At 48.2% G+C, this 22,260-nt stretch overlaps 11 protein-coding genes across 11 annotated transcripts; 7 read left to right on the top strand and 4 right to left on the bottom strand.

Annotated features, from left to right (window-relative positions):
• Positions 1–1,694: 1,694 nt before the first annotated feature.
• On the top strand, positions 1,695–2,204 carry N7509_011211 (uncharacterized protein; the record flags this gene model as incomplete). The annotated part of the gene is made up of 1 exon (XM_056635848.1): positions 1,695–2,204. The coding sequence occupies one exon, from the start codon at positions 1,695–1,697 to the stop codon at positions 2,202–2,204; it is 510 nt and encodes a 169-aa protein (XP_056486468.1).
• Positions 2,205–3,152: 948 nt separating this feature from the next.
• On the top strand, positions 3,153–3,341 carry N7509_011212 (uncharacterized protein; the record flags this gene model as incomplete). Its single annotated transcript, XM_056635849.1, has 1 exon — positions 3,153–3,341. One exon carries the CDS (start codon positions 3,153–3,155, stop codon positions 3,339–3,341), a length of 189 nt encoding a protein of 62 aa, XP_056486469.1.
• A 1,886-nt stretch (positions 3,342–5,227) lies between these two features.
• N7509_011213 (putative plasma membrane ammonium transporter (Ato3)) lies at positions 5,228–6,270 on the top strand (the record flags this gene model as incomplete). The annotated part of the gene is made up of 4 exons (XM_056635850.1): positions 5,228–5,499; positions 5,561–5,661; positions 5,745–6,040; positions 6,109–6,270. 4 exons carry the CDS (start codon positions 5,228–5,230, stop codon positions 6,268–6,270), a joined length of 831 nt encoding a protein of 276 aa, XP_056486470.1.
• Positions 6,271–6,880: 610 nt separating this feature from the next.
• N7509_011214 (putative short chain dehydrogenase/reductase) lies at positions 6,881–8,240 on the top strand (the record flags this gene model as incomplete). Its single annotated transcript, XM_056635851.1, has 8 exons — positions 6,881–6,980; positions 7,030–7,078; positions 7,136–7,201; positions 7,257–7,414; positions 7,479–7,651; positions 7,717–7,823; positions 7,879–8,006; positions 8,056–8,240. The coding sequence occupies 8 exons, from the start codon at positions 6,881–6,883 to the stop codon at positions 8,238–8,240; spliced, it is 966 nt and encodes a 321-aa protein (XP_056486471.1).
• A 243-nt stretch (positions 8,241–8,483) lies between these two features.
• Positions 8,484–9,763, bottom strand: N7509_011215 (uncharacterized protein; the record flags this gene model as incomplete). Its single annotated transcript, XM_056635852.1, has 3 exons — positions 8,484–8,649; positions 8,708–9,476; positions 9,610–9,763. The coding sequence occupies 3 exons, from the start codon at positions 9,761–9,763 to the stop codon at positions 8,484–8,486; spliced, it is 1,089 nt and encodes a 362-aa protein (XP_056486472.1).
• Positions 9,764–10,117: 354 nt separating this feature from the next.
• Positions 10,118–11,086, top strand: N7509_011216 (SDR family NAD(P)-dependent oxidoreductase; the record flags this gene model as incomplete). The annotated part of the gene is made up of 3 exons (XM_056635853.1): positions 10,118–10,621; positions 10,683–10,799; positions 10,853–11,086. 3 exons carry the CDS (start codon positions 10,118–10,120, stop codon positions 11,084–11,086), a joined length of 855 nt encoding a protein of 284 aa, XP_056486473.1.
• A 249-nt stretch (positions 11,087–11,335) lies between these two features.
• Positions 11,336–12,457, bottom strand: N7509_011217 (chitin deacetylase CDA6; the record flags this gene model as incomplete). The annotated part of the gene is made up of 1 exon (XM_056635854.1): positions 11,336–12,457. The coding sequence occupies one exon, from the start codon at positions 12,455–12,457 to the stop codon at positions 11,336–11,338; it is 1,122 nt and encodes a 373-aa protein (XP_056486474.1).
• A 948-nt stretch (positions 12,458–13,405) lies between these two features.
• Positions 13,406–14,324, top strand: N7509_011218 (uncharacterized protein; the record flags this gene model as incomplete). The annotated part of the gene is made up of 2 exons (XM_056635855.1): positions 13,406–13,635; positions 13,700–14,324. 2 exons carry the CDS (start codon positions 13,406–13,408, stop codon positions 14,322–14,324), a joined length of 855 nt encoding a protein of 284 aa, XP_056486475.1.
• A 1,412-nt stretch (positions 14,325–15,736) lies between these two features.
• On the top strand, positions 15,737–16,569 carry N7509_011219 (uncharacterized protein; the record flags this gene model as incomplete). Its single annotated transcript, XM_056635856.1, has 3 exons — positions 15,737–15,891; positions 15,995–16,385; positions 16,444–16,569. The coding sequence occupies 3 exons, from the start codon at positions 15,737–15,739 to the stop codon at positions 16,567–16,569; spliced, it is 672 nt and encodes a 223-aa protein (XP_056486476.1).
• Positions 16,570–17,260: 691 nt separating this feature from the next.
• On the bottom strand, positions 17,261–18,785 carry N7509_011220 (TLC domain-containing protein; the record flags this gene model as incomplete). Its single annotated transcript, XM_056635857.1, has 3 exons — positions 17,261–17,734; positions 17,804–18,550; positions 18,663–18,785. 3 exons carry the CDS (start codon positions 18,783–18,785, stop codon positions 17,261–17,263), a joined length of 1,344 nt encoding a protein of 447 aa, XP_056486477.1.
• A 592-nt stretch (positions 18,786–19,377) lies between these two features.
• N7509_011221 (uncharacterized protein) lies at positions 19,378–20,928 on the bottom strand (the record flags this gene model as incomplete). The annotated part of the gene is made up of 1 exon (XM_056635858.1): positions 19,378–20,928. The coding sequence occupies one exon, from the start codon at positions 20,926–20,928 to the stop codon at positions 19,378–19,380; it is 1,551 nt and encodes a 516-aa protein (XP_056486478.1).
• Between the last annotated feature and the right edge of the window lie 1,332 nt (positions 20,929–22,260).

The following is a 22,260-nucleotide window of genomic DNA, read 5'->3' on the forward strand; positions in this document are numbered from 1 at the left end:
ATGTCTTAGATCTCGCCCGGAACTACGGAGTAACGAGGACCTTAAAGTAGAGGATCCTAAACACGTCCATGGATTCCTGTTGAGGGGGAATATTTCTCATTTACTAAATAAAGTGGGATTCATAGGCGTAAGATCTGATAGTACCCTGCCAGGTCAGTAACGCCTAGAGGCAACAAAGTTAAGAGACTATTATATCCCACTAAATGGCACAACGATACCCGGTGCCCTAAAGGACCTCTAGAGGATGATTAAAAATGAATCTAGTACTAGCGGTTTCAAAACCCGGGATCTCATCTTGCCCGAGCTTCTAGAATCTCGATCGACGGCTCCAGAAAGATCTGATGGGGTCCAGGAGATTGCAGGACTTTGGTCCCATTCGAAGGTTGTGTTTCAAGGGGAATATTATCCAAGAGCATAGCCCACACTGACGTAGGCCAAAATATTAGAGATTGGCAAAGAGGGCTGGCTGTTCTTTCCAGACGGATCGGAGTGAACCTTGGAAGAATACTAGTAGTTATCCTGAGCATCTACGATCTATACCTCAACGGAAGTTGCTGTGGATTGCCTCATGGGCAAAATGTGACCTGGGCACTCTATTTGGAATGGTACTAGTAGTAGGTATACTAGCAAACGTCTGGAAACAATTGCCTTGTGGCAACATACTAGCTGAGTACTAGTACTATATAACTGGAAGTATCAGTATTATAGCCTTATTCAATACTACCTGCTAGTTACTAGTATCAGTGGACTCGTACAGATCATGATGCGGCGTGCTAGATGCTCAGATTAACTGAAGTAGGTATATTTCAATATCAATTTAATTTTTGAATTCTTAATATCCTCCAAAATTGAGCACTATTGTAATGGTAGATTGTAATGATATATTGTAATGGTACAGTTTGGGAGCTCACCGCCCGCGGCTTGAGGCTATCCACGCTCAGGAACGGTTGAAGTTCTCTTTCTCTCACATCCTCGTCAATTGACCTGCTCTCAATCCCTGGTCCTCTCTTTTCTTTTATGTGCAATGGGTCCATTGATACCCTAACCCCTATTTTTTTTCTTTCTCTCGGTGACCCTTCTGCTGGCCGGGCCTCTCCTCTCCTAGCCCCCAGTTCAATACAACCCAATCTGATTCGATCCAATCCCGAGGAGCCTCCTCCACTCGGCCGCATCTCCGCAATCCGGGTCCAGTTTGCGCAACCACGCCTTGTCACAGCCCATTTAAACGTACCAGGTCGGTGTTGCTTACCAGCAGGGCGTGAAACTGCATCTCCAACTTATTTAGCCCCTCGCTTGGACCTATCATCTACAGCGCTAATCCGGTTGCCGCGTTGACAGGCCGGACCGCGGAACCATCGTCATCCTCCATATCCACTTTTTTTTCTCGCGCGCGCTGGCCTCGACCCCTCTTCAACCTCTCTTAATCCTAATAATTATCTCTTCGACTGAATCGCGCTTTCCCTAGGGGCAGGTTCCCCTCCTACTGTCCATTCCCGCCGCAGACCCCGCGCACTGCAGCCGCCGGCGCATGACCCTCGCCCCAATTTTCGACTCCGAGATCGCTGCGACAGACAGCCCGACGCCGATTGTCACCCCAAGCTCCACGAAAAGGGGGACTTGCAGCTTATATACCAATTCAAATCAACTCCCTTTCAAGGATTCGCTATTGCCAACCCCCGCCAATACCTGACACCATGCCATCCTCAACGCCAGCCGGCACCTCCGCCACCCCCGATGCCCTCGAATCAGACCTCCTCACAAAACTCTCAGCGACATCAGCACTAGAAGATTTGCAGGAAACCTTGCTTGGCTCGCTACACCGTGCCGGCTGGACTGAGCGGGTTACCAGCCTTGCTACCGAGCTCCTTCGCGCCGGCCGCTGCGAGACATTCGACGACGTGATGGACGCGGTGGTCGCCTCCGCGGAGGGCAGATCGCATCCGGCATTGGGATCCAAACACAAATCAGACCATAATGGGACTGCGACTCCAAACGGGACGAAAGAAGGGAAAGCCAATGGGACCAAAAAGGGTAGCAATAAAGACGCAGAAAGTCAACCCTACGACCCAGTAAAATATATTGAAGAGGTGGACGTGCGCATCCCGGATACAGTTGTTGACGAAGGTGTCCGAGGATTAAAAGATATATTGCGGGAAATGGTGGACCTGGAAGATGAGAATACCCCCAACGGAGACAAAAAGTGATTCACCTGCACCTGATGCATATATGGATCTGCATGGAAGCGATTCCTTGATGTGACTTCTTTTGTGTGTGTGTGTGTGTGTGTGTGTTTGTGGAGTATTTTATTCGGGCTCCCGGAATAGCTTTGGCATTGGAGCTAGCATGGGCCCATTTACGATTCCTGGGTTTGCATGGATGAGACAGTTCGAGTTCAATAGACAATTGCATTGCGCCGGGGTTATATCGCCCGAGAATGAAACAATTTGCTTCGCGCTCTTTACACTTGATGTTCCTGTAGTGGTCGGCGGTCATTTGGGGGGGATTCAAATTCTCGTCGAAGGAAACCTTGGGACCCGGCATGCGATTATATCAGGCGATGACTGGTCCAGGATAGAACAGCCTTGGAGCTAATGATCAGCTGAGTATCATTTCAATTAAAAGAGGCATTGAGAACTGAACATCTGGCTATATCTCCCCTAAACCCCGATCTAGACAAATTGAAAGTTCCACGTCTAATTGGAATTCAAATCAGTGCTTCTCTGGTATCCTTGAACCCTCATTCTGTACACCGATTAGAATGCATGCCCCAAAAGACTTCAATGATGAACTTACCCATCATTGGTGTTTCCACCATCCAGGACCATGTAAGTGAATGTTCCCGCATTTTGTAACCTGAGGCATACAACAGCTGACAGGAACAACATTAAGACAAATATCTGCCCACCGCAATATCAGGTGCAAATTGATCTTGTTAGTTTTTATATCCCGGTTTGTGACAAATTTAAAGTAATATGCCTATGATCGTTGAGAGAATTAGCCAGCAGAAGAAGGCGATATCGCGCCCAGGCGGATACTATACCAGTAGAAATACTCGTAAACCCCTGGAAAGTTGAGTTGTGGACTGCGAGTACATCGCCTACGATCTGAATTTGTGTAGCCTTCTGGCCAAGGGAGCGGCTGGCAATGAGAGTATGGCAGATCGTCAGGCAGAGCTGCAGAAATACATCTTGCCAGAGAACAGCTCCAAAAAGGTCGCTCAGATGATGGATCAGATACAAAAGGAGCTCCTGAAAGGGCTGCGGGCCCGCGCAGAGAAGACACTGGAGATCACCCAAGTCCTTGGGAATACCATTGCGCAGAGAGGGATTAAGTACCTATGATAGCAGTACATAGCATACTAGCCTATTCAAATACGCAACCAAAGGAGGAGAGGATATCGCTAAGTCTGAGGCAAAGGATAGGCTCAGTCAAAGCAGTCTACTATTACCACTGAGAATATGTCGCTTGATGACCTCTAAGTAGGTCATACAAACTTTGAGCTGCTTGATCGCTGGACCTTTTTGGTTTACTAGTAATATCCTAGGAAATTTACATGCAGTACTACACAAATAACTGGAAAATACACGTTCATATTTCCAGTCTACCAAGGGCGATCTCCATATCAGATTAAGGGGCCTTAGGTTCAGGCCCAAACTTCTTCGCTGCAGCAATTGGTGGTGTCAATGCTAATTTTTATTAGAATAGCCAGTGGTATTGCAATCTAATTTAGTGATGGAGGCCAACGAGGTCTAAATGGAAATAAGAGCGAGATGGGAACTGAACGAAGATGAGAAGTGGGAATAACCTCATGCAATATCTAGAAGATCTCTCAATGAAATGAAAAACGCCGTGTAAACGGCGTGCAAACGACAAAAGGTCGTGATAAAAGCAAAGCAATGCAGGCAGGGCTATACCCTGGTCCTGCATGCATGAAGTGTGAGCTGGCCATGCCGCCAGGCCTAATACCGATGGAACTCAGGACAGTTTGAAGTTGTATGTAGCTGTTTCTAAGGTTGCGGGTGTGGTATTGCTGAAAAGTGATAAAAACTGCCAGACTCCATAACGTCGTTGCTCCGGAGAGTGAAACTTAGGAGCAATATTAAGCACCTTCCCAACAAGGATAGACTTACCACAGAGAAAGCGAAGATCTCTAATATGACGCAGATCGTTAAATGCCGTTCCTCTTGGCGGGGTGGCTTGTCGCAGCCTAACTCCACATCCGAGCGCAAAGTACCGCGGTTGTTCGCTGGGGATTGTCCGGCAACATCTACTCGTAACTTCCGTCGGACCAACATCATCCCGCTTGGTGAGACTTTGTACACGCTAATGCTGGTGCATAATTCGAATTTGGGCACCGGGCTGATGCGCCCACGGAATCGCGGAGTTACTCCGTAGCGTCGAGTTGTCCAGGGGCGTTTCCAACATCATGACTTTACTTTTGTTGGGGTCGAACAACTTGGCGAAACTGTTGTTAAATTTTGACATTAGTATGATTGCTGGGAGCACAAGCCGGGTACAGTCATCAAAGTTTCAAGTGTCGCACTGACAAAAACACGCATGGCATAAGTCAAGAGTCCAGGGCTTGATTGTGAGGCGAAGCTTTAGAATAGACTTTGAACCGGCGCCACTTTTTCTCTCGAGTGTTGGCAATGTCTGGGCGTGTAACCTTTCTTTATATTCTGGACCACTCCGAGCCTGATTCATGCGGATAAAGGCGAATTAACGGCATGTAGCCGAGTCGATCACACGAAAGTCCTCGGTCCCCGGAAGCATTCGCGGGGAAGAAACCATTCTGGGGCATGGTAAGGCCTCTCCCCGCGTTCTCCCCCACAGAACGCGGTTTCCCGGATCCACTACTAGTCCCCGAGGGTCGCTTCAGGGAGGGATGATGGTGTTGGCCCTGCGAATCAGAGGTTCCAATTGCGTTCAATGCAAGGCACTCTGGACTAAAACTAGATCGGAGCTGACCCGGGGATACTGCAGCCTAAACACCGATATGAAAGATATGGGGTCTGGGGGTTTGGGAGTCTAGAATGACTTGCTTTGGAGAAGATGTGGGGACAGCTCGTTGGAGTTACACTGGGGATAAAAGGGGAAGCGAAGACATAAGGACCAACCCTTCGACTATTCGATACCCACACAAGATTGTCTTTCAAAATACTTTTTGTCGAGGGTCAACTGGCGGCTTCCCAAATTATCCGTCCTGCTTCATTGAAGATTTTCCATCATGTCCGACGAAAATGTGAGCGAAAAGCATGAGGCTTCTACGGCTGAGATGCTGCGTCGCTACCAGACCGCAGAAAGTGTTCTTCTTCCCATCCCTCGGGATGTATTCGAAAAGCTTTATTTGAGTCCTAAAACACCGACAGCGGGAAATCTGCGTCGGACTTTCGGCAACCCGACTCCGATTTCTCTACTCGGTTTCTTGCTAGCTGCAACTCCTGCCGCGATGATCAATATGGGCTGGCGGGGCGCTGGTGGAAATGGTGGTGCTATTTTGTAAGAGTTGTCCCTTGAATATTTTGTCTGATACGAGATACTGATATTTGTTTTGGAATAGACCCGTGTTTATCTACTTTGGAGGCATGGTTCAAATTTTTGGTGCCGTGGGTGAATGGATTATTGGAAACACATTCTCGTGTGCACTCTTCTTTACCTATGGTGTGTACTTGTTTTCGAGTGAAAGGAGGCTTAGAATAAACCGGATGACAATTTGAAAATGACTGATAAGTTCAACCTTATAGGAACCTTCTGGATCGTTCAGGGTACTTCAAACATGCCATTCTACGCAGTCGGAACCAACTACTCACCAACTGGAAATTCTTTGGAGGGTATACAAACACCTGAGTACAATGCAACCGTGGGACTTTATTACGTGATCCTCAGCGTCCTCACATTCGTCTACCTCATCTGTTCAATTCGGACAAATATTTGTCTTTTCTCGGCATTGTTCCTTCTCGTCATCACTTTCGCCCTAACAGCGGCCACCTTCTTCCAGGTAGCGCTGGGGAATGCCGAAAATGCTGCCAAACTGCAATTGGTATTTATAATCCTGATATGATATTTAAGCTTTTTCAATATGCTGGTGCTAACTTCGGGAAATTACAGGCTGCCGGCGCTTTCAATTTTGCTCTTTGCATACCAATCTGGCACATATTTATTGCGCAAATACTCGATGCAGTCGACTTCCCTATAACACTACCCGTTGGCGATCTGAGTACGATTGTGCCTGGAAGAAGTCAGAAAGAGAGAAAGCACCAAGAAGAGTAAGATCAAGATAAATTTCATCTGCAGGGCCCATAACACCTCTAACGACTTGGAGTGATAAACAAATTTTCAATTCCTGCTCAGGTATTGGGTCTTTGTGCCTTCTCGTTTTCTGTTGTTCTTTAGCTTGAAAATACCGGATGTTACCATACTATATAGCTATACAATCAGAGGCCTAAGCTTACTATTCAATTTAATCACCTGAACTACCAGTATGTGCCGACTACTAGCGCAAATTTAGAGTTGCCGTCTTGATGTATTCCCGAGCTTTTATTGACAAAGGGTGAGACTTTTGGAAAATCACCAGAAAATTTATTGGACGCGGTTACTAAGAGGTGCTCTTACTCGATTAACAATTCTCCGACCTCTATGAGTATGATTGACGAGGTGGAGTTGTTGCATTGTCTCCTCATCATAACCCCGCCGGTTTACTTCTTTGGGGTAACCGATGATCCGGGCTGGGGTCGCGGGGAAATGGCCGAGGATGCTAAATGCATGAATTAGCGGGTAGGAAGTCCAAAAGGAATACTTATATTTACCTACAAACAAAACCACACAGGACCTGGAGGAGAAAAATCACGGAATACTAAATATCAGAACAACTTTGCCCAAGATGCCGAAACTGCCTCCCTACGAATATAATGGCCCGGTGGACTGTACCATCCCACCAAATCGCGCGGTTCTAAAAGGCAAGAGTGTAATTGTCACTGGAGGTAATATCCCAATCGTGTCTGTTTGAAGTGGCAACTAATGATCTTTTAGGAGCAAATGGCATGGGCGAAGAGACGGCGCGTGCTTTTGCTGCCGAAGGGTGACTCACCCCCAAACAAAAGAAAAGATGAGAATATTGACAGTATTGGGAGTTTAGAGCATATGTAACGATAGCCGATCTGAACGAGGAAAGAGGGAAGCAAGTTGCGCAGGAACTGAGCCCGTTCGTTCCAAGAGTGTTGATCCCTGAATCCTCGTTAATGCCTAACAAATACTAGAAATGCGCAGTTTGCGAAGTGCAATATAACCTCTTGGGATGATCAAGTCAATATGTTCGAAGCCGCGATCAAGAATTCCCCTCATAAAAGTTGCGATATCGTCATTGCAAATGCGGGAATTAGTCGTGCTTCGGGGGACGATCTGTGGCCCTTGGACGGTAAGTATTTCCATCCGCAAGATTGAGCAAGCTGTGAAATTCAAGTTGCTTACTCGCTTTCTAGACCCAAACTCCCCTCCTGTGAAGCCAGAGCTGAACATTGTGAATGTAAACCTGATTGGTACAATGTATACCTGGAAACTTGCAGTACACTATTTTCGAAAGCAACCGGACACGGAAGACCGAGATCGCTGTTTCATAATTACTGGAAGTATGGTATCTTGGATTGATTCTCCAGTAAGAAAACCTTCTTCATTAGGTATTCTATGCGAAATGCACACACCTACTGATTCTGCGAACAGGCAAACTGGCAATATACAAGCAGCAAGTACGGATTGAGGGGACTGATGAGAACAGCCCGGAGAAATTCGCACCAACAGGGAATTCGAATCAATTACGTGGCTCCTTGGTAAGTATCACGAATTTCCATATAGTTTTAAGGCTACTGAAGAATCAAAAATTAGTTATATCAAGAGTGCTATTCGCTCGGCTGCCTACGAAGCTCAACTGATTTCCAAGGGCGTCGAGTTTGCCCCGCAAGAAGATGTGGCAACGTGTATGATGAAGCTTGCAACAGATCGCACTATCAATGGTAAAAGACCCAGAACTAAGATATCTTATTTCAACTGCTAACATTCCAGGGCACTCTCTTATGATCACTCCGAAATCGGTTGCAAAGGAAGGATACAAGGATGTGGGTATGGATGACCATATTGAGGAGGGATATTTCAAAAGAACTCAAGAGATCCAATTGGATATAATTGAAGACAAATGGGAAGTAGGATGGAGCAAGGGCCGCACCCATGAGGGGGCCAAGAAGGAGTGAACTGGACGCTTGTTGGAAATTAAGCAAATGTTTGCGTTTTACATACAATACAATGCAGAGAATTATCATCTCTAAGACAATCTAAAATATCAGACTTAAAATACGATAGGATAAAAATAGTCTGTGGATTTTCATTCTTCAAGGACTACATGGAAAGCTCGAAATTGGTAATTGTTCGCTAGTTGCTTAAGAGCAATAATTCTATGTCCTCATTCGACTCTATCCAAAACTCCGACTTCTCACTCATTCCGACTTGATCTCGAAGGAGCCAACTTCAGGGCTAGACAACGCCCAAGAAATACCGTTCGTCATAACCTCGTCCCACCTCTTACTCGAGGCAGCCAACTTGTCGCCGTAGCGGCGGAATCCATGAGGGACGCCAGGGAAGACGTGAACATCAGTAGGCACCCTAACTCCGGTTAGCACAAGCTATTCAATATCCCAAAAGCTGGGGGAAGGCCACTTACCCATTCTCATTGAGAAGCTGCGCGTAGAAAAGGCCCTCGTCGCGAAGAGGATCATTTCCTGCAATACCGAAAGTTGTCGGAGGAAGTTCCTTCACCTCTTCCGCGGTGGCATTTCCGGGATTAAGTCTGCGGTCGTCGCCGGTGTTTGTGTCCTTATTGACATCCAGCAGGGACCCAAAGAGCTTGATTCTGTCGATTGGTAGGATTGGCGCATTAGCGCAGCCTATTAGACTCGACAGTTCTGGACTGCGCAATTTGTCTTGTCGCGGGGCATAATAATCTAGCTGGACAAGACAAGGGATCATCAGGACCTGTCCTCGGATTCGTGGACAAGCAGCCAGATCGTCATTGTCGCCGCGATACTGAGCAAGTGTCAGAGAAGCAGTCAACTGGGCTCCGGCTGAGATACCCCCGACCACGACCTCTCCTCCGCGTCCGCCGACCTCGGAGATGTTCTCGTGGAACCAGACGAAAGCATCCTCAACGTCGTTCCACGCAGTCGGGTATTTATATTCGGGCGTGTGTCTATAGTTGATATTGAAGACGACTACGGGGAAATTCTTCTCGAGTTGGTCGGCGACAATGCGAGAGCAGATTGCGTCTTCTGAACCGAGAGTTCCAAAGAGATATCCACCACCGTGGAGATGGATGTAGACAGGAAGGGCATGGGAATAGGAGATGTTCGCTGGACGGTAAGATCGCGCTTCGATGACATATCCGTCGCGAGCAGCAATTTTGAAGTCCTTGGTATGCACCTTTTCAGCTAGGCCTGAGTTGGGACAAGAAGTTAGTTACTAGATCGTCGATGTTTATATGCATGACATCTCCACCCAGCCGCAGATACGTCAAGGTTTCCTTTCTTTTGGAGATCTTCTTGTGCCATGTGATATGCAGGTACTAACCTCGATCAGCGATGCCCTGAGCGGACATATCTTCTCGACCCTTATTGACGATCTTTTTTAACTCCTCGATACCAACATTCGGCATAGCTGGCAAGGTAGGCTCAAGAGCCACCCAGTCTGCACTGGGGGCGGTATATTGCGAAAAGTCAGCCATTACGTTAAGCTAGATGGAGTACGGTTTGCAGAAAGTTGTGAAAAGTTAGGTTAGAGTGAGGGTACAATCGAGGGGTGAGGGGAGAAAAGTGGGTAGGAATGACTTGGATCATTCAGGTACGAGTAGGGTAGGATGTAGTCTCTATCACATCACATCATAGGCCCCGCAGTCAAGATAGGCCTCGGTTCGGCTATGCGGGGGCCAACCCCCCGCAAGGTTGGTCGAAATGGGAATGCCGGTAATCTTTGGGAACTTGAAGCGAAATGAAGGTTTTTAGTCAGTTGGATTTAGATAGATTCTATTAAAGGTTTTATATCTACTCTTTTCTTTTTGGTCGAGAACTAGATCATAACCATGGATCCCGGTATATCTTCCGAACCACCATCTCGCTCTCTGAGTGGTCAGGTAGCCATTGTGACCGGAGCTGGGTGCTTAGGGGATGGAATTGGTAACGGGCGTGCTATATCTATTCTTCTAGCTGATGATGGCTGCGACGTGGTGTGCGTTGATCTCAATGAAGAATGGGCGACTAAGACTGTGGAGATGATATCATCCAAGTCAGGCCGAGGACGGGCTCTCCCATTTCGAGGCGATGTCACATCCGCCAAGGACTGCGAAGCAGCAGTGAACCTCGCTATCGAGAAATTCGGCCGGCTTGATATTCTTATTAACAATGTCGGAATTGGTGGCGCTCCAGGGACGGCGGTCAATGTGGACATGGCGGAGTGGGCAAAAAGCATGGATATTAATGTCGGCAGTATGGTACAGATGAGTAAATATGCCATTCCGGCAATGATTCGCAATAAGGGGGAAAATAAAGGAAACATTGTGAATATGGGGAGTGTGGCTGGTCTCAAGGTACGGTTGTTCTGTCGATCGATCTCACCTATCGTCGCCCCCCAATACTGATCTTCCCAAGGGTGGAACACCTCATTTGCTTTACCCAACATCCAAAGGCGCCATCGTCAATCTCACACGCGCAATGGCAGCACATCATGCCGCAGATGGGATTAGAGTGAACTGTGTTTGCCCGGGGGTAAGTTTACCCTTCACTCCCTGAAGGAGGGCTGTCATTGACTTGGTTATCAGATGCTGTACACACCAATGATGTACGGCAATGGAATGAGTGAAGAAGCCAGAGAAGCTCGCAGAAAGCGCAGTCTTCTCGGAACAGAGGGAAATGGGTGGGACTGTGCCGGTGCTGTGGTCTTTCTGGCTGGTCCACATGCTCGATGGATGACCGGTGTAATTTTGCCAGTCGATGCAGGAACCACAGCTGCAGTGGGGATCGGAATGACCAAGAGCGCCAGTGTGAATGCATAATTATCAGCAATTGAAAGACTATATGTACACATCAGATCCATTTGGCTTTCAATCTTCAAGTTCCCTGGTACCTAACCGAGTACACTTGCTGATAGCCTCCAAGGCCCCTGGAAGATTGGCTATCCTAGTAGAGTATTGGATTATTTACCAAGAGGTCATGGGTATGTAATTAGTTAAGTACCCTATTCATATAAACGAAGACAAAAGAAAGGAAAGAAGAAAACAGCCGAGTCGCCAATAAACGGCCTTTCACATCCACATCGCTACAATCAAAGCCAGAAGAAGAGAGGTAAGAGCTGCAGTACCAACAGTTTGAAAATCCGAGCCCGCCTCTGATTTCCGGCTAGGGGATTTTGGATCCCACGCATCACCATTATGAGGCGTTTCAATAGCGCAATATCCGGCATCTTTCAGACAGCCCTTGCCGCAATGTACGGTCGTGTTTCCACAAACATGGGAGCTTCCACAGCATAAGCCGAATGGAGACCCGAAGCAGGTATAATTAGCTCCGCAAGTACCGTCAACCGAAATTTGCTGACTAGGTCCTTTCTTGGGCTTGTTCTTGGGCTTGTTGCTGTTTGTCCGACCCGGCCAGCTGCTATCTTTGCGGTACCAATTGTCACGCGGGTCACGTAGGCAATCGCCCAACGTCACAGGACGATATCCGAGTCGCGTCATTGTCTGCAACATGTGCTCTGTGAGATTATGAACAGTTTGTTCATGGGCGTCATGACCGATGACGAGCCACGACTTCGTGTGAGGATTACCGCTGGATAGAGCGTCATCGAAGATGTCCTTGGACCGCTGAATCAAACTGGGGTCGTCATTTTTGTAGTCTTCGGTGTCGATATCATACAGGACAATGTGGTAACCCATTTCCCCAAGGTGTTCACGGCAACCTGAGCGTGGATGACAGCTAGAGTAAGGTGGACGCATGTAGGTCGGAAAGCTGCCCATGATATTTCGCAGAGCCGCTTCGTTTCTTTCCAGTTGTGCAGTACGTTGTTTGGGTGTCACCTTGCTCAAATCTTCGTGAGACCAGGTATGACTTGCGACCTGATGACCACTGAGTATCATGCGTTGGATCAAGGAGGGCCAAGGGAGAGAATCGTCGTCGATCGAGCCTTTGCCGTTGTTGATTCCAGTGACAAAAAAGGTGGCCGGTGCTTCATATTTCTCAAGCAGATCGAGAAGGTCTCCTGTGTATCGACTCGGACCATCGTCAAAGGTCAAGGCCACTGTTCCGGGTACAGTGCATGAGCGAATCTCTGTAGGAGCATATGGGACGAGCCCGATGTGAGGACGAGGAATGTCCTTGGTAGGAGAACCCTTCGGCTTTCGATGAGCATCACAGTGGCCATAATCGATCATGCAATCCGGGGAGCGGCAGTGCGCCTTGCTCGTCCCGCAAAAGCCTGCGGTTGGTGTCTGGTGAGCGCATTTCTTTCCCCCACGTTGGATGGATTTCAGAGAGCCTACCTGAGCTCGAGCAGCAGGTGCCGGTGGGACACTTCCCCCATCGCGGGCCACACTTATAGTCGAGATTTTTGGGGTCGTCTCGAAACTGCAGCTGGATGCGACTGGTTTGTTCCGGTGACGACGCAGATGAGCAGACGCAAGCTCCAAGAAAAATAGCGAGGAGTAGAAAGAGATGGTATAGTCGCATCTTGAGACACGGGGGATCGGGTCGGGTGCCAGGTTGTTTAACAGTGGAAGATGATATATTTATAATAAGGGTGCGCTGGAAGGGGAGTAGAAGGGGGAGAGAGGAGAGAAGAGAGGGAAGAGAAAGAATTGAAAGTCGAAAGGGAACAAGGGAAGAGGAAAGAAGGGAAGCCATACGATGGACATGAGGAAGGCACGACAGGAACGGCAACAACAGTACATGCGGAAGGCAGAGATAATATTACAAGTAGTACATAAGTGTATACACATGATGGTATTTAACCCCCTTGAAAAACGTGAGTGTAGTAACCAGTGAATTGACTTGACGCATCCCGAGTAGGAATATATGGGAACTCGGGATAACCAGACAGATTTGTAACTGAGGAAGTTGTAAAAGAGAAACACTTTAAATATCATGATCTATAGTTAACTAGTTAGTGCAGATGACAAGATAATTATTGCCTCAGGCAAAAAGTTTTGCCTTGCTGCCTGTATGCCTTGCTGCCTCAGGCCAGAAACACAACCCCACGTTTGCCTATCGAAGCGGCTATCGTGATACGTTCAAGTTCAACTTCTTGGACAGCTCCAGCTCCAACTCCAACTCTTCTCGCCTCCCACCCTCCTGCCCTCAGCTCCGTTATACACACTCTCATCATGGCGGATCGACAGGTGACCCAGCAGACCATCTTCAGCTTGCTTTCCAAGCTGGATGATCCTGATGCCGACCTGAGATTCATGTCCTTGAACGACCTCTTCGGGATCCTGACCAACCAAAGCTCGTCCTTCCTCACCAGCGACCGAACTTCTTCCACCAAACTCGCCGATGGACTGCTTAAAGCCTTGGACGATCAACATGGTGAAGTCCAGAACCAAGCCTTGAAGTGGTATGCCGCAACCTTGCTTTACAACTCTCGCATTCGACCCGGCTAACCATCCACGTCACAACAGTCTTGGTCCTCTCGCCATCCGCGTCCCGTTCGAAACACTCATGCCTCTTCTCGAGAAGCTGGCCAATTTGACCTCCTCTCAAACAATCGACACCTCCGTCCCTAACACCGCCCTGCGCGTCATCGTCGACACCCTCCCTCGCCCGCAAGCCGGACAGCCAGCTCCCCAATCTGTCCAATCTGCGTACAACGCCGTCTCGAAAGTACTGATTCCTCGACTGACGGGTCCGACTCCATCAACCTCCGGCCGCCGTGGCTCCGTTGTCAAGGGAATGCTCGAGAAGGATAGCTCCAAGGGATTCAGCAGCGATGCCATTGATGTGCTCATTAAGGTCGTCACTTGCTTCGGACCGCTCCTCCAAGAAAGAGAGCTGGATGCTCTTCAAGAACCTGTTATGGCGATTATCCACAATGATACCGCCGGCACCGTGGTGACTAAGAGAGCCTTGGCTGCGATCTCCGCCTTGGTGCTGTACTTTTCCGACAACCAGCTAGATGCTTTTGTGGGCCGCCTTTCCGATACTCTCTCCTCACCCAATATCACAACCGTTCGCCGCCGTCATATCATAGCTGCTATCGGAGTGATTGCCCCGAAGCGCACCAGCCAAACTCGGCCCGCATCTTGACCGTCTGGCGCCATTTGTCTTTGCAGCAGTGGGAGAGGACGGTGTTGGAAATTGAGCTAGGATTGCATTATTAATCTTCGCTGGAAACGAGTTCCTATTTATTGTAGGGGCCAGGGCCAGCACCGACTCTCGGGTTTGACCTCATGAGCCCCCTTAAAACCATTCGATAGACGCATATATCGGATGGAAGCAGGACAGGTTCCCGTTGCATGCAGTGCATACTGCCAGCATTTCCCAGCGAATAGGGCCTGTCCTCTGAAAATATCATCTAGAGGATAATCAGCCTGGCAGAATGAAATGATACCCATGTTGCTTTTTACCATTGCCTATGATTTGGGCTTATGATCAAGAATACTCGAGTTATGGTAGGTTGACACCCATAATCCGCATTCGGACACCCCATACCCTACTTGAGCATAGCATGGTATACAAGTGTGTAATACTAAGCAATGGTCCAAATGGGTGAAGGGGCCTTTTGAACATGATGGCCGGAATGCGACCGAAGAGTGTGATGAGAAGAGGGTTTGTGGATAGCCTTAAATTCTAGCTCAATGCCTAGCAATAAATTGGAAAAAAAAATACTCGAGGTCCGACTCTGGCTTGTGGTACAGTGGTGTTGCAAAAGTTTGAAACCCCCTGCTGACCGTCCTGGTCTCCGCCTACTTGAGGGGGGGCTAGTAGCTACCTGAGATGGGATAGCTTGGCCTATCCCTCCCATCTTAGGTAGCTATTAGTCTGCCATTAGAAGGCGGGCGATAATGGCGAGCAATAGGGGGGTTTCAAACCTTTGCAACACCATTGTATCCCGGCTGGATGGAAATTATCTTGTACATAGTAATGTACTATTAACCACTTCTTGAATTCCAATGGGTCAATCTAATCAGATCATCTCCCCGTCCCACACCCCCCAGTGGACACAACCTTGGAACTCAATCATGTTTGCTACAAGTAGTCCTGGCATCAAAAGCAGACACTATATGATCGACTGTCTCAGCCAGTCATGTTTCAATCTAGATATAGTACTGTATTCTCTGATACATACTACGTCCTCGCAATAGCTCCGAATTCCCACCAGGACACTACAGACACTACAGACATTACATCACCACGCACAGACCCACGGAAGGAACAGGGATATACTCCGAAGTGGTCTGGTCTTACGATGTCGGAGCAACCAGCCCAGCCACCGTGACCATTACGAGCTATTGTTGGCCTAGCATGATGCGTAGTCATGACCACGGCTGCCCACAGCTGCCCGCAGCTCCTGCGAGGCAACTTCCCTCTGAGTCTCCTTCCACTCACCCTATCACGCCGATTTGATTCTTGATCACCTCCTCTCATTCGTACCCTTTCTACCAAGGTTTTCTTGCATTCAAGTTTTTACCGCTTCCTCTTCCTTTTCCTCGTCCACCATGGTATTCGCACGTCGTTCTCTCCGCAGCGTCGCTACGGCCGCCCGGTCATTCCGTGCTGCTCCTGTTAGCCGTCGTTCGGGACAGGTACTTGGACGTCGGTTTTACGCCAGTGGGAAGGGCTATGAGGAGCATGCCTCCAGCGATTTGCCCTGGTATGTTCAATTGATGTTCAGCTCAGTTGCTATTAAATGGATCATCTCAATTGAGTGTTTCGTCCTTGCGACTCGGAGTAACTAACTCTTTCCTTCTTGCTAGGCTGGTCGCCTCCTTGGGTGTCACGGTTCCCATGATTTACTTCCTGCTTCCTGGTGGTTCTGAAAAGGACTCACATGGTCACGGCCACGGTCACGGTCAAGATGATCACGAAGATGAGCACAAGGGCGAGGATGCGGAGAAGGAATCTGCCCCTGATGCTGAATCGGAGGAGGCTGGTAAACCTACGGAGACCCAGGATGCTCCCGCTGAATCTGAAGACAAGCCGGCCGACGAATCCAAGCAATCTGACGAGTCCAAGCCTGCCCCCGCTCCAGCCGAAAAGGAGGACGAGAAGGAGGAATCAGAGCAAAAGAGCCAAGAATCTTCCGAGGAGCAGAAAGATGATACCCAGCAGTCAAAGGAGCAGACATCGGAGTCTGGAAATGACGAGGTGAGTCAATTCATTTCAATCGATCTTGCTCATGCCAGTAGATACTAACAAGTTTTAGGCGAACGCCAAGGAGACCAGCGCTCAGCAAGACAAGTCTGAAAACGACACAAAGCCCGCCGATGAGTCTGACAAGAACGAGAAGAAAGGCGAATCCGAGCCAGCTAAGCCTGAATCGCAGGAGTAATTGCTTGCTGGAGCTCCCACATGAAATCTACCAATGCCATAAACTATGACGTGTAGAGAGTACTTATGAATCGGTCCAATTCCATTTCTGATACGTCTCCTCAAGATCGTGACTACACCTGTTGCCCTCTCAGGCAACAACCCAAGGTTCAAGTTTCCGAGGCTTTTCTTGTAAATTATAAAATCATCGATATATTCATTCATCCGCATTAATCGGAGACTCAATCAAGCCCGAATAGCCAACTCATACCTGGTAAGTACTAGAAGCATGGGTAAAAGTGTAGTGATAAACACAAGAGTCGAATCAGACTGTGCACGAATCGAACAAAAAAAGAAACATGAAAAAAAGGAAAATCCACACCTAGAACTACACCTACACCCCCCGAGCCCAATGCATCAATTCAATTCAATCAGTCAATCAATCACAATCACAGAAATGAGCAAAGCCACCTTCTCCATATAAGGAAGAATAAGACTCGCTTCGAACAAACACCTTTCCTTGAACCATGCGTAATTATAAACAAGGCTTGGCGCTTTTTGATGCGCGGCCACCCAAAATTGGAACCGGGGGTTGAACAAAAATATGAAACGAAAAAGTGGAGACCATATCCCAAGAACGACCGGATGTTGAGAGATATTACCGGTATTGTTCTGGGAGTTCAGCCATCTGGAGAGCGGAAGAGCCGAATTCTTTAGGCCTTCCTGCTGCGCGTCCGGGGACCGCGCTGCTCGGTCACGGGCTCGCCATTTACCATCACTTGAGGCGCTTGGTTCTCCTGCTGGGCGCCGGTGGTCAGAGTGGCCTTGCTCTCGGCCTCGACCTGGGCTTCTTCTTCCTCTTCTTCTTCCTCGTCGTCGCTTCGCTCGTCCTTGGTCTCGCTGGTGAAGATGTAGTTTGCCAGAATGCGTAGGATAAGGAAGAGCCAGAACAGGTTGACGGCTTGCAGACTGGCAAGCAGGCCGAAGGTAATGTATTGACTGATCCAGCACTTGTACTGCTGCGTCTCCCAGTTCAACTCGAAGGGTCCGACGGTGCGGAACTCGGTCAGGACGGCCCAGAGGATCTTCAGGTTGAGGAAGTGGCGCAAGTAGATCCAAACTCCGACGAATGTGCCGAAGTAAGGGGGTGTGATGTACGCATCGAGATAGTTCAGCGTTTTAGAGGTCTATTTTATGATTAGCGATTCGCCTCCAATTGATATTGCCTGCTTGTTACGCGGGTATAGAACACATACCGCGAGGAAAAAGTCCGAGATGTCATGAGTGATGTATACTGCCAGACCCATGTAGGTGAAGTGGAAACGATAGCTCAGCCCGATGAGGGCGAGGGTAATGATGTGGTGTCCTACCAGCTCCTTGAAATCCTTGCGCGGCTTCTCCAGCTGCAGCATCAGGACAATCGCCTGCTGCGCCCAGTAACTAGCCTCGAGCAGATAGTAGGCCTTGAAAAAAGACTCGTGTTCACGGTGGGGGAAGCCCTCAAACATGGCGGTGGTGTTGAAGTACCACAGCGTCGAGCGTTTCATGACGTACAGACCGAACGGACCGAAAATGCCAAAGTACATAGCTGTGTAGACCTGCTCCATGAAGCGGGCGGTCTTACCTCGGCCCTTGATTCCGCACCATTTGGCCAACGGACGAATGACCTGCTGCATCATGAACTCGCGCGTAAAGGAGAGCACGACGGTGTAGAACGCGACGAAGGCGATATCCTTCTTTCCCTTTCCGTACATGATGGGACCGCCGGGGGTCTTCGGGGGTTGCGGGTAGGAGAGGAAGATGGCGCTGTGCATGGGGTTTGAGGGGGTCGGGTTGACGGCGTATAATGATAGCAGGAAGATCATGATCAATAGTGGGAGCAGCCAGGTGTACTTGAGGCAAGTGTCGGCAAAACGGTGAAGATACGAGCGGGTTCGGCGGCGCTTTGAATGTGTCTTGCCGGACTTGTCGTTGGCCTGAGCCAGTATTTGCGAGTCCAATTGCTACATCGCGATCGAGTCAGTCCTAGGGTTCCTTTGCTGCTGAAGCTGCAGCTGCAGCTGAGTGGCAGCGGCGGGCGCGGGTGCGGGCGCAAACGCGAATACCGACACGTACCTTTCCCAGGCTTGGCGAGGAGGGCTCAATCGGACTAACTTCGTTCATGGTGGACAACGCGGGCGCACTGGTGTCGCCGCGAATGTCCACCCCGAGGTTTGAGCTTCCACGAGGGCGAACCATGGTGTGCGGATGATGAGAGGTCGTGGAGGGCGATGCGTGAGGAAGTTATCTCAGTTATCTCACGTGCGCGGTGTGGGAGTAGTGAAGAAGAGAAGAAGAGAAGAAAAGGAAAAGCACCGGAAGATAAACGAGGCCAACCCTCCAGTTCCCTCGTATTCGTATGACGAGGTTGAAGAGTGTTCAATTAGTACCTAGGTTCTCTAGAGTAGTTCCAATAGTTCAGGTTCCTCCTGGTCTCCTTTTTTCCTTTTCTTTTTCCGTCCAACTCCGCTCCGCTCCACTTGAACTTCAGCAAACCACAGCCGAGGTGGTCTTGGCATCAGTATATGTAACATTGGATCTATATCTATGCACATATACATGCAGTATGTATCTATGGAGAAGAACTACTAGCAGAATACTGGTACTTCTAATTTGTAAAGCCCAAGTTGCATAGATCCATACTCCTAAGTTCTAACTACTAATACTGAAGAGAGCCCTCATTGGCCAGTCTGATCTATAAAGTCTGAGAAGACCCTGTTCAATTGATAACAAATCACTAGTAGTACTACCTAAGTGCCAAAGAAAACATCAAATAAACTTGAACTGATCTCTATGATTCACGTCGACTCCGAGTCCGCGTGGTTCTTGCCGCAGACTTCACAATCTCCTGCATCATTGGCTTCACAATGACAAACCTTGGGACTCTCGATCGAAGTATCGACTCAACGTCCTCACGAACAAACTTTGTGAACTCCACAGTGTCAGCTAATTTCATATTAATATTCTCCCAATTGGGATTCAGCCTGATGTCGGCCGTGACATTAAAGTCGATACTGTTGTCCAAAATCGTTCGAATCATCTGCCTGCCTATATCTTCAATTCCACCCATCAAGTTATTTTTTTGCAGTTCAAGAGCTTGAAGAACGGCTGGATTTGCACCGGGTGGTAGTACAGAGCACCTAGCCTCGTATTTATCAGTAATAATCCTATGTTCCTCTCGGTATTGTACTATAATCATCTTAAGGATATCGATTAACTGATGATATCGTCGACTATGCGTCAGTCGAGGCCGTGCTAAATCGACCCATTCATCAAGCATGCCAAGACCGTCTGCATTGAAATGTTGGATAGCCGCCCACCCGGCCAGTCTCCATGGCCCAGGAATCCTCGTGAGGACATCACTGGGCTCATCCGAGATTATATGTGGACCATTGATGATTCGAGTTGCCATCCACGGCCTATTATACCAAATAGCCAAGAAGTGAGGGGTAGCCCGACCGGAAAGTATTGCAGGATATCCATTTATGCCAGGCGTATTCGTAGGAACATCGATCCAGGTATTGATGGTAGTTGATATTGATGCCATGTGGGTGACGATGTTGGTGAGATCGGGACTGTCTGCACGACGCAGTACAGCAGACCATGTATTACGCAATGGGAGGGTAGGGGGACTATCATTCACATTGGCGAATTCAAGCCCGAACTGGAATGCACACAAATAAAGCGCGAAAGATAAATGATCCATTGCATTTGAGCTACCAGAACATTCCCTGGTCAACTCTGCAGGCGGTAATGGCATTGGTTGTCCTCCCACTATTACCATCCCGTGCACTCGATCTATCCAAGTTTCCTCGAGAGATCTATCAGCCACACTCACAAGGCTGGAAAGGATATTGCGTTCTCGAACATCAGGGTTATGCATATACACAACTGCCGGACTCAAGAGATCATCCAGTGACGCATTGTTCAACATATAAAGAAGGAGAGGGACAGGATTATTGCCCCCGCCAGGGTTTGTGGCAGCTTCAGAAATTATGGCAAAGTAATTGGTCGCTGTATGGTCATATCCACTTATCGAGACCGTTCCTGTTAGATGAAGCATCTGGAAACATTCCAAGCAGCAGTCATCGAAAATCTCACCCAGTGTATTATGTTCCGGAATCGGTTGAGGGAGACCTCCCGCGTTGATGCCAGGAACAAAAATATCTGGTCCAGCACCAGCATACGCAAGCTGAGCTGCATCTAATGCAGCTTGAGACGCTACCAAGAACGCATCTGCAGGATCATCAGCTACAAGCTGTGCTTGTGCGAGTACCACTTCACAAATGAGTACTTTTGCGTGGCGAACCATCTCAATCGTGCTGCTGTAATGACCGAACATGCATCTTTGTTGGAAATGGGCTCTTTGAGCAGGTCCATATCCAGCTTGAGCTGAGGCTGCTATGCCTGGTCCCATCGCTCCGGCCATTATTTCTACGATGCCATGGAAAACCTCGTGGGACCCTAGAGCGATCGCTCCATCAATGATATGGGACCATATCTCTATCGGCAGAGTACTTATCGGTGGAACAGCCGCCATGTTCAGGTACTATATAAGGATGTCAGAAAAGGAAGGATCGGTATTGCTATAGAGAGATTTTGCTCTCGGAGGAGATATCGCTTTGAATGTTTTTGTGATATTTGCCCTCGAGCCGGGTCCGATTTTAAGTAGTTCATTTTATTGTCTTCTGAGTATACTTCAGACCAAAGCGTCCATTCAAGTCGAGATGAAAGAGAGATTTTATTTGAAAGGGTGGTATGGAGATAGCCTGAGATTGAAAGAAACCCCTTCGTGGGCCCGGGCCTTGATCTATTCTGTCTTACACATATCAAATGATTCAACTTCCAACGTTGATACTATATTTATTCAAGTTCCTTGAAGTATTCCCAGCTGCACCAAAGCGGATATTTCATAGATATACTTCTTCAAAGAAAGCTTGAAGTACCATGGAACATAGTATCAACCCCACCAGCTCTTATTGGAAGACCTGAAGAACTTGAACAAAGCACAAAGACAACATCAAGGTGATCATATTTTAACCTATCAGAAACTTTAGTAATATCTTACGTAGGGCCTCCATGTGGCATATAGCGGCTGATTAATTTAGTTGAAATGGCTTTCACCTAGAAAAATGAATGGAACGGCCCTATTCAAATGCAACTATAAAATAGGAATGTAAAAGTTAGTTGTTCAACTTGAAAGCCAGGGGGCTATGGGCGCTCTTAATTTCTAAACCAATGTCTGGGGGTATAGACATGATTGTCTATATAGAATATTCATTTTGATCCAAGGCCACTAAATTACCAGGAAGTTGATACATTTGAGCGTCAACCTTGGAAGATACTCAAAGACATCACATAGACTCGGAACTTGAGAGGCTCTTTGATGTCACAAATGTACTCAATGTAATAAAGCTCTGAATGTGAATCGACGTTTCTCAAACCTATCCATAGGGTCATTGTACTGTGTTGCATTGAATGATCTTCGATATCCCGGTTATCCTCCTACTAGCTGACTTGGTCATCGCCAAAAAGGTCTCCTCAATCTCGCCGCGACACCAATTTGAGCCGAGCCAGCAGATCCCTCGGAAATCTCTCTAATGAATCAACCAATGGCCTACCAATGACCTACCTCTCTTCGTCAACAAAGGTGCAGCACGCCGCATTGATTAAC

The sequence above is a fragment of the Penicillium cosmopolitanum genome (genome assembly GCF_028827165.1).
Source record: "Penicillium cosmopolitanum strain IBT 29677 chromosome Unknown utg000009l:1.0-9042332.0:1.0-9050551.0, whole genome shotgun sequence".
NCBI lineage: Eukaryota > Fungi > Ascomycota > Eurotiomycetes > Eurotiales > Aspergillaceae > Penicillium > Penicillium cosmopolitanum.